Below are 10,654 nucleotides of genomic sequence, written 5' to 3'. Positions count from 1 at the left end.
AAGACATATCCTTGGGTGAGGATTAAAAAAAAAAAATCCCCAGCTGCAGTTTTGGGTATTGATTTTAGAGCAGTGGTTCTCAACCTTCCTGACGCCGCGACCCTTTAATACAGTTCCTCATGTTGTGGTGACCCCCAATTTCATTGTTACAAATTGAACATAATTAAAGCATAGTGATTAATCACAAAAACAATATGTAATTATATATGTGTTTTCCGATGGTCTTAGGCGACCCCTGTGAAAGGGTCGTTTGACCCCCAAAGGGGTCGCGACCCACAGGTTGAGAACCGCTGTTTTAGAGAGAAACATTACTTGCTTCCCAGCCAGGGATGGATACCAAAACCTGGGTATGTGCCCTGAAAAGAATCAAGCCCATGACACTTTGGTGCACAAAACACTCCAACCAACTGAACCACACCAGCCAGGGCTTCAGCTTTTACACAGCCGCCTGAAGGGGGCAACCTATGCAAGTCAGCTACTAACGGTTCACCTTCTAATCCAACTCACTATGCACCTCTGCACTTGGGGATGGACAGCATGGCAGGCGGCCTGAGCAGTTTGGGAGTCCCCACCAGGAGCCTCGAGGCTCATGCCCTTCGCCCTTCTCAGAGAGCGGAGATCACCACCAACCCTTTCAGAAAAGAGGCAACAAATGCTTCAGCTGCTGTTTATTGACATACAGGTAGGCTCTATAGCAACAGGCCAGAGGCGGCTGCAGTACTGGGGACAATGAAGGTGGAGGATGGAGTTTGTCTGCAGCGACAGCTGAGTGGAGTGCAGGAGCAGAGGCGCACAGTGCACAAGATGGGAGTGGGGGAGGCTGAGGGGATTGGAGAAGCAAGTGAAGGCCAGGGCCAGACAGAGTCTGCTGACACTGGAACCACTGCCCTCTCTAGCCGGCTACCTTCTGACCCAGGCCAGGCTTGGGAGTTCTCCGCGTGTCCATTTCTACAGGAACTGAATGGAGTGCACAGAGGAGAAGCAGGAGCAATTGCCCTCTATGTTCAGCTTCGGAGCCTCCAGTCCTGCACCCCGGCCTCTCTTGCTTGGGTAGGGCTGTAAGATGGACAGCCTGGCTCTGGACTCTACCTCACCTGAGCAGGGTCTTAAAAATCGCCATGCTTTACAGAGGCCTTAATCTTCTTCCCTGGAGCCCCAGCCCATTGGTGCCACACTACAGCCCCAAGTGAGCACTGCAAGCATCGCTGGCCTAAGGGGTGGATTGGGGAAGGGGAGGGGACAGGGGCTGGAGGAGGGGCTCTGGGGCCCATCACGGCACAGGCACTACACGCATGGTGTTGGTGAAGCCAGAGCCAGGACGCCACCCGGTCAGCACGATGACCACATCTCCCTTCTTGAAGAAGCCTCGGGCCTTGCCTGAAGGAAGAGAAGGTATGTGGGTGAGTAAACGCCAAGTCAGGCAGGTATGAACTTGGGACACTGCCCCACCGCCAGATAGCAAGCAGGGCTGGCTATTACCTCTTTACACCACAAGGTGGCCCCAGATTCAAAGCCAGGTAAAGGGGATGAGGGCAGTCCTGAGATTTCCCTATCACTCAGATGGCAGACTTGGCAGGGACCTTTGGACATCACTCATTTTATACACTGGAGGATGGAGACCCTTGCTCCAGGTTAGAGCTAGCTGCTTCCCCTCATTCAGTGGCACCCTACATTTACACTGGGACAAAGGCCACATCAGTACATAATCTGTGTGTGTGCCACCCCACAGTGCAGGCGCTCTGGCCAATTTTATTAAACACACACACAAAACCCAGTAATGAGCAGATGCCAAAGAATGGACAATCCTGCTTACCTAGGTCCTTTGGCTTTGGGCCCTAGACTAGAAGAGTGAGGAGACAAACTGGACTGTTTAGCCCCACGACTCAAAGGCCTTCTTCCTTCCTGGGCTCAGCCCAAGACTTCAAAGATGGGAATGGAGGAATCAGAGAGAACATTCCCACTGACAGTGGCCAGCCAGGGCTCTTGCACCCTAAGGTCTGCATGCTCCCTTTCCTTAGCATCCCAGAGAGCTCAGTGTGCAAGCACCTCCACCCCAGGCTCCAGCCCTTGCTCCCAGTCACGCACCAACATTCATGGCCAAGTTCACCCGGAGGTCCACATCCTCAGCCCAGGCGTCCTGCACTGGGTCCTTACACACCACAGGGAAGATGCCTCGGTATAGGTGGGCCTGGCGAGCTGTCTGGTGATTACGGGTCACAGCAATGATGGGAGCACGGGGGCGGTACCTGGCCACCTGGTGAGCAGACCTGAGAGGGGATGAAGGACAGGCAGAAGAGACCATTGCATAATGTTCCAGAAGCCTCCCAGGAAGCCCCTCAGGGGCTTCAACAGTTCATCTTCTAATCCAACTCACTATGCCAGCCTGAGGCTTTGGCCACTTAAACATCTATCCCCTGGGCCCCTGTGGGAATTCCCATCGCTGGGGAAGCCCCTCTTCCTGTATCCTCCACAGCATGTAGCTCCTCTTCATAGTTGTGAGACCCATTTGCCCTCCACCCCTCCTCACAGGCCCAGAAATCCTCCTGACCCAGAATGATCAGTTTCACCCACTTTCCTCCCATGGCCCATAGTTGGCAGAATGCTCCCTCCGAACTTTTCCATTCTGGCACAGGGAGGCAGCCCTCACCCAAGCTCACCAGTACCCATTTCTCTAGATGCCAGTAACTCCTACAAGCCAAGCAGCATGTGAATAGCACCTGACTCTTGACATCTGCAAAGAACAGGAACAGAGCCTACCAACCCCCTGGGAATCTACAACACAAGCTGCCTTCCATACTGTTCGACCCTCCCAACCCCATGTGGCCCCCAGGTCTCCAGGTCCTGAAATAGTCCCAGCAACTGAGCTCTAAAGATTGAGTCAAACCTGAGTATCTAAGTGAGGGCAAGACCAGGAACTGGAAGTGTGGTGTGGGAGGCTCTGGCAGGTTCCTCCGGAAGGTAGGGGACCCTCTGGAGCCCCAGTGTTGGGTACTTCCTGTATCCTTGCAGTTGCAGATGTGTCTCAGGAGTTGGAGAATAGTGTGCAGGAGTCACTGGGCCCCAGAAAGCAAGCTATGAGGACACTCAACAGGTGTCAAGGAAACTTACACCATATTACAGCAGAGAATGCCCAGCTTAAGGCCTGGCCTCTATAAGACTTTCAAAGGGAAGCAGTTGCTGAAATCAGGACAGGCTGAGAGTGAAATCCAAGAAGACAGGAGCTAAAAATAGCCAGATAGCAAAGGTTGGACCTTTTCATAAATGTCAACCCCAATGGTTGGGCTGTTTACCCTGAGCTCTCTGCTGAGGGAATCTGCATAGATCTAGTGTCTAGGTAGCCCCTCCTGCTGCTTCTTAGTGCACGGGGACTGCCTGTCTGCTCCTCTTCCAGGAAACCCTAGCTGTCCTGTGGGCAGGGACGAGGAGCATACCCCAAAACTGTCCAGGGGATCCTAAGTCCATGGCCAAACAGGCCCCAGCTTGGCTGCATGACAACATGGTGACCTTTCCCAGGCCAGAAATCACTTGTCTTTGGAGTTCAAAGATAGAGGGGGCTCATGCACCAACCAAAGGGCATGTCAGTGAACAGCACTAATTTTCCAAACCGAACTTTTAAAGAGCATACAATAACTGAAAGAAGCAAAGCTGGAGGCCTACTACCATTTTAGAAGACCAGCCTTTAAATACCAAGTAATCAATTGTAGTCAGTCTATCTGTAGTTAACAGCGAAGTCTTGATGGTATAAACTTGCTTTGGAGTCAAATGGTCCCATGCCTTTTGAGTGCTGCCTGGAGTCCTTTGAGCCCAGGGAATGGGCTCTGCTCATTCCTGGATCCTGGCCTGGGGGTTGAGGGAGCTCCTTCCCTGCAGGGTCCAGGTGGCAGGCAGCAGGTTCTTACCTTGGCTCATGTCATCTGAGCATTGCTCAATGCACTGCTCCCAGGACCCCCAAGGAAAGGTGCCACTGAGCAGGGCATTCCCAGGGAGCTGCTGCCACCTCCTACCTGCCAGACTTGGTGAGGACGATTATGGCCCCACTGCAGCACTTGAAGGAGGCCTCCACGGCGCCCACGGCGGTGGCTTCTGTGGGGTCGCTGGTAATGGGCGCCAGGCGGCGGAGTTCCTCAAATAATTGCAAGTGGTAGATGGCGGCCTCTGCCTCACGGGCAATCTAAGGGAGCAACATCCGTCCAGAGGAACGAGAGGGGGACAGAGCTTTGTCAGAGCTGTGTCACAACGGGAGAGGGAGGGGAAGAGTTGCACAGACAGCTGGTGGGGAACACATCCCTGGGTGCAAAGGCCAAAAGGAACCCAATCACGGTAGGTTCTGAGCTGACCAAGATCAAGACTCGCAGGGACCAGTCCTTCACCAGGTGCCTGTGACACCACCTGTGCCTACCGAGCTACAGTCCCTTTGGTTCTGCCCTGCCCTGAGCTCCCTTGGCTAGCTTCCTGCAGATGAAAAAAGAGGCTGTGAGCCCAGGCCTCAGGTGCAGGGCTGGGCCCTGGCTGTTTTCTAGAGCAGCTGGAGCAAGAGGCTAGTTATCCTACAGAGTTACCTGCCTTTAGGGCCCTACCTGCCAGACTCCGTCAGAACTATCAAAGCTGCTGCTAAACACTTATAAGAAGCCTCCACGCTGCCCATGGCCATGGCTTCCATGAGGTCTGTGGAGTGACGTGAGCCTCGCACAAGTTCTTCAAACAGCTGGCGGTGGAACATGGCTGCCTCAGCCTCACGAGCTATCTGCAAGGTTTAGGGGGAAGGGAGGCGAGGAAAGGGAAGGAGGAGGAAAAAAATGAGAGACAACAACATGGAAAGACAGAATGAGGAATTAATCAGAGAATAAAGAGAAGGTAACTTTAGGTTAATTGGCTAAATCTGTCCCACAGGCAGATGCAGAGGCAGGGTGACACAAGCCAGTTCAGGGGCATGTGAAGAATTTCCAGCCTCAACTGCAGCTGCTTCCCCTCCATCAGAGGGGAAATTGGTTCTTCCATTCTGGAAGGAATTCGGATTGGGGGTGGGGGTGGAGGGAGACAATATGGTGGCAGGTTCCAGGACCTGAGCATGGAAACATGTCCAGGCTGGGCCCGGGCCACTCCCTGACAGGGCTGGATCACACTGCCTCATGACACAGCTGACAGGAAGAAACAGGCCCGCCCTCCTCACACGGCTGTCCAGTTCTCCAGGGCTTCCTGCCCAGCTTCCATGGAGCACTTGGTTGGGCAGGGGGCACAGGGGTGTTCCAATGGCCTGCCATGGAAACACACTGAGCAGCGCTGGAAATTGAAAGCCATGCGGCTTCACTGCGTTCTAAGCAGGAGGGTAGAAAACTGGCAAATTTGTCAGGATGACTGAACAGCCATGTGGAGACAGATGCCTGTGGAAGCAAGTTGAACAAGACGTCTGATTAAAATCTAATGGAAAGTCATGAGAAAGCCACTGAGTTATTTACAGACCACCTACTCACATAACACTAAAAATTAGAAAGAAAATTTAAGTTTTAGAGGATTATAATGCAATCGTCAACAGCTTAGAGCAGCGGTTCTCAACCTGTGGGTCGCGACCCCTTTGGCGGTCGAACTACCCTTTCACGGGGGTCGCCTAAGATCATCCTGCATATCAGATATTTACATTACGATTCAAAACAGTAGCAACATTACAGTTATGAAGTAGCAACGAAAATAATTTTATGGTTGGGCCACAACATGAGGAACTGTATTTAAAGGGCCAGAAGGTTGAGAACCACTGGCTTAGAGAATAATGGGTGAGGGAAGAATCAGTAATATCATCTCATTAATTTGACAGATATGTGGCAGGATGCACTAGTTTTCTCTCTTCAAGAATGGAATGTATGCAGCCCAAAGGACAGGGGAGAGGAACAGAACCATACCCGGTACTGCCTAGTCCTTAGTTATAGGCCATTTACTGCATGAGTTAAGACACAGGAGAAAGGAGTTAACAGTTAAGAGAAGCTGTCAGCCAGTGTTAACTAGGGACATGGAAAGGACAGGCCAGCACCACCTGGCCTGGACCCCATAACTTATCTTATGAGCAGGGCCATGTAATCGGAGCCCTGCAGTTCTCTCTAAGGTGTCCATCTGTTATAGGGAAGATTAGGGTCTGGAAAAAATGGACATGAAGTGAGAGCCCAGAGCCTGATTCTTTGTCTCTGACCCAGACCTGGCCTTACCTCCTGTGAGATTAGAGTGTTATGGTGCAGGACAGAACACTGGCTTCAAAGTCAGATATTGGCCAAACTCAGGCTTTATATTACCATGTAATCCTCATCTATAAATTGGGTGACTTCTATATCTCACGGAGGCTATGATTACATCAGTCTACACAGGGACTTAACAGACATTTAATAATTACAGTGAATATTTAATGTTAACTTTATAATTAAACACATCCCATCTAATTCATTTTACAGATAAGGCCTTGAGACACATTAAAGTCCCTACATGTTTCATGGTTCAGTGTATCAGGTCACTCTTGTACCCGAGGCCATACATCTAAGCAAGGCAATTAGAGACTGGTGAGGTGTGGAGAGGCCCATAAATACACCAGCAGCCACTCCAGCGGTCACTGGTTCAAGGCCCACTGGAGAGAGGATGGGAGAGAGGATGGCTCAGGGTACCTGAGCATCAGAACAGCAAGTTTGTCTCACAAACGGGTGCACGGTACACAGACCTGCCAGGGACAGGATTTCCTCGTGGGGAAACCCATGGGGGATGCTGAAGACAGCCCAAAGGACAACTTTTGTGAAGACGTTTCAGTTCACCGCTGAAATGGTATGAAATTATAAATGACGTCTTCTCTGGAAGCTAGTTAAACCTAATAATTGGACACAGAAAATGGAGGAAAGGAAGATACCTAGTCCAGAGGTTCTTTTTGGGGGTTGTTTTAAATTTGCGGAAATGCAGGAGAGGAGGTGTTGCACAAAGGGCATGGGGTCCTTTGTTGATTGAAAGAGAGTAGGAAGTTAAAGACAACCCATTTCAGGGTAAGATACAAATTCACTGAGCTACACATTATAAACACTGACCTCAGACTATTATGGGCACGTTAGTTTGTAGCACTCATTTTCTGGGTATCATAACCCTGACAGCCGATCCCTACATTCACTCTTCAGTAAGCTCTAGAGCAGGAGCAGACAAACCGTGACACAGCCAGGCAGTGGGACATGCAGAGCAGAAAAGCCTTGAAAAGCTAGTTTGGGGGAAGAGTCACCTCCAAGGCTCCACCAGATGCTCTCACTCCAGGGCCAGCCAGGATCAGCCATCCTTCCACCTGTCTCTATTTGTGAACCTGTCACCTGTCACTTAAACCCCATTTTTAGTCTAGGGTGAGTGCAACAACTCAGCACAGCAGGTCCAGCTGCAGACACCATGCAAGGCCAGCTCACAGTCAACTCAGGGTGGACAACAGTCTCCAGTACAGGCCCAGAGGCCCCTGTGGGGGAGTCCCCTGTCTGTGGGACAGGTGGGGACTCAAATGGAAGCCAAACAAAGGACGGCTAGGAGCAGGAGGCCTTGGCCTTTTCCAGAGCAGGACAGAGGTACGAGGTCCTCTGGGCTGTGCAGAGGAAGAGGTACAAGTATGTTGATACTTGAGCCAAAGGAAGAAGCCAGAGTGATTGGGTTATGTCTGATGAAGGAGAACATTCCAAAACAGAGGGAAATAGGAGGGAGGATGTGGGAGGAAAGGCAGAACAGAAAAAAACAAGAGACACACACCTCCTCACTCTTGCTGCAATTTGAAGGATAATAAAAAAAGTGGGTGCAGAAGCCTAAAAGGCATTGGCTCTGTACAAGAGCTGCCTCCACCCCAGCCCGAGCCCGAGCCCGAGTCCGGGAGACAGGCAGGCCCCAAGAACTCACCAGGTGCTGCATGCGCACAGCCTCCAGGGGGTAGTCCCCTTTGGCCGTCTCTCCAGACAGCATGATGCAGTCAGCTCCATCCAGGACTGCATTGGCCACATCACTGCCCTCAGCCCGGGTGGGACGGGGCTTCTTGATCATGCTCTCCAGCATCTGGGAGGAGACAGAGCATTAATGAGACATGGCCTGGGCTGTCTTCAGAGATGAATGACTGCAAGCTGACTCCCTGAAGAGTGTGTATGTACACAGAGTATGGCTTTGTGTAGGTGCACAGGGGGAAAGGAACGTGTGTGTGTGTTTGTGACGTGGGGAAGGGTCTGTGGAAGAAACAGGGTAAGCATCTGTAGTGAGAAGAGGCACATGCCTGTGTGGCACAGATGACAGGCTTCCCAGCTCGGTTGCACCGCCCGATCATCATCTTTTGAGCAAGGAAGACCTTCTCTGTAGGAATCTCAATGCCTAGATCACCACGAGCCACCATGATTCCATCACTGGCTTCCAGGATCTCATCAAACCTGATGGAAAGGAGAAAGAGAGGTTATGTGGAACAGGGGTATGGTAATGCAAAGGAACTTTTCCTGGGATCCTCGGCCTTAGCTATCCTTGCAGAACAGCCACCCATGATGTCATCATTGATATGGAGGTGGGAGTTCCAGCTACCTCATTCCCTAGCATGGCCCAACAGTTTAGCCTGCTGGGTTTCTTCAGCACTAGTATGGACGCTTCATTAGGGACAGGCGCGGGGGTGAGGTTTCCTCTCAAGCCCCACGGGCTCATTTCTTTTCCATCTGCATCTTTTGCGGCCCCTCTGCTAGCTACACTCCCAAGGCAGGAAGGAAACCTCAGGCCTGCGAAAAGCTCCCAACACAAAGGTCTATGGCCTCTTCCAGCCCAGGAACCTGAGGGCTGCTCCTTGAGGCTGCCCCCCTCCAACTTGCAGAAGGGAAGAGGACATATGGCTCTGCTTGGCCTGGGTCCAAGGTCAGCTGGCTTACCTAACACAAAGGACATCTACACAAAGTCAAGGACCACAAGGTCACAACAGTGGGTAGGCCTGCTCCTTCCATCCTCCGCAAGCACATGCCTAATCCACGAGTAGGTCTAGGGCTGGGGTGGGCAACCCCTGGCACGCGTGCCAAACATGGCACGCCAGTTACTTTTGCTGGCACTCGAAACCCTCTCTTATAACTTCCATTTATAATTTTTTTTCTTAATATCGACTTTTTTATTTGGAAGCAGAAATTTATTGACCTTAGATTGACTTGGCAAACATTGGGGAAAAAAAGCAATTAGAGACAGGAGTACCAGAGAGAAGTGTCGAAAACGAACTATTGAGGACTTGGAATGCCATTCCAGAAAATTTTTTCTGTTTAAAAAACTTTGCAACAGCGTTACTCTCCATGTTTTCATCCACATGCGTTTGTGAATCTTTGTCCTCAGTGATGAATTTTGTTAAGTCTCGTAATAGGTGTAGCTTGATGGATGAAAGTAGTAGTTCGTGCATGTCTCGGAAGGTCACGAAATATAAACCTGGTGTAAAATCTCTGTCACCAGTGATGCAGCAGCAAAAGTCCCATTGATAATATCAAACGGAGTCATAAAGTTTTCTGTCAGACTATCAGTGTAATAAATGTAAATAAATGTATTTTTCATCATCATATACTGTTTTTGTTGCGTGAATGAATTTTATTATTTCTTCAAGGTTCTTCACTTACATACACCTTAAGAGATACCAAGTAGGTGTAATATGTTCTCAAAAAATTAGGGTTGGCACGCAGAAGAATTTTGATCCAGAGGTTTTGCTGGTTTTCGCACGCACTCACCAAAGGTTGCCCACCCCTAGTCTAGGGTTTTAGCTGCACTGAGTTATGTTTTTAGTAGGGAGCCAAAGAACAGATGTCACCACGCTGGCCACAATCATTTGACTCTAGTTGGTGGGCACTGGGGAGGTTGTGAGCTGAGCTGGGACAATCTAATCCTAGAGGAGAACCACATGTCCCCCTCCAGGAAGCTGATATCATGCCAGAGCTAGCCCGGTCACCCAGCCAGCTGCTTTCTAAGTGAAGACTAGGAAGCTATAATCTTCAGCATCAACCCCAGGCCTGAGTTTCCTTCCACACGGCCCTTTCCAAAGAGCCCGCTGCTGCCTTTCCTCTAGGTGGCACCCCATTCCAGCAAACACAGGTAGTACTCCTGGTTAGGCATGTAGCCCCATGGCTTCTGATCCTGTGAACAGTGACCCTGTCCTCTCCAAGGCTGATCCCTGGGTCTCTGGAACAATGAAAAGAAGCTGGCATTCCAATCACCTGGAAAGCTTTTTAAAAACATATACCAACGCCTTCCAATTCTCCCCTGCAGATATTCTGGTTCGGTGGGTCTGGAACAAGCTAAGGCTGTGTTCTGATGCACAGGCAGCCAGGTACCCACAGGGCACACCTGTTTCCTCGGAGAGCTGGGCTGGGGCAGAAGAAGGCGGGGACAGACGGTCGGGACTTACCTCCGAACTCCTTCATGATTTTCGATTTTGCTGATTATCTTGATGTTTTTTCCTTTTTCTCCCAGGACCTTCCTGACTTCATGGACATCAGATGCCTTGCGAATGAAAGATGCGAACACCATATCTACATTCTGCTCCACCCCAAACTTCAGATCCTGGATGTCCTTTTCTGACACGGCAGGCAGGTCCACAGCAGCCCCAGGGAGGTTCACACCCTTCTTGCTGCCCAAAGTGCCACCATTCTCCACTTCTGTGATCAGGAAGTCAGCACCT

At 50.8% G+C, this 10,654-nt stretch overlaps 1 protein-coding gene across 6 annotated transcripts in view; it reads right to left on the bottom strand.

Annotated features, from left to right (window-relative positions):
• Positions 1-653: 653 nt before the first annotated feature.
• The window catches only part of PKM (pyruvate kinase, muscle), a 28,788-nt gene continuing 18,787 nt past the window's right edge, over positions 654-10,654 (bottom strand). For 3 of the 6 annotated variants that reach the window (XM_006752985.2, XM_015559645.1, XM_015559654.1), the window contains 6 exons: positions 10,382-10,652; positions 8,249-8,399; positions 7,885-8,037; positions 4,005-4,171; positions 2,086-2,267; positions 654-1,377 (listed from right to left, as the gene is read on the bottom strand). In XM_006752985.2, coding sequence (XP_006753048.1) covers positions 1,271-1,377; positions 2,086-2,267; positions 4,005-4,171; positions 7,885-8,037; positions 8,249-8,399; positions 10,382-10,652 — 1,031 coding nt within the window. In that variant the 3' untranslated portion in view covers positions 654-1,270. Of the gene's footprint in view, positions 1,378-2,085; positions 2,268-4,004; positions 4,172-4,577; positions 4,745-7,884; positions 8,038-8,248; positions 8,400-10,381; positions 10,653-10,654 lie in introns of those variants that run through there. The other 3 variants (XM_006752986.2, XM_015559650.1, XM_015559637.1) reach the window with 2 other exon arrangements.

The sequence above is a fragment of the Myotis davidii genome, unplaced genomic scaffold (genome assembly GCF_000327345.1).
Source record: "Myotis davidii unplaced genomic scaffold, ASM32734v1 scaffold930, whole genome shotgun sequence".
Classification (NCBI taxonomy): domain Eukaryota; kingdom Metazoa; phylum Chordata; class Mammalia; order Chiroptera; family Vespertilionidae; genus Myotis; species Myotis davidii.
The sequence above is the reverse complement of the archived record's forward strand: the minus strand, read 5'-3'. Positions and strand labels throughout refer to the sequence as shown.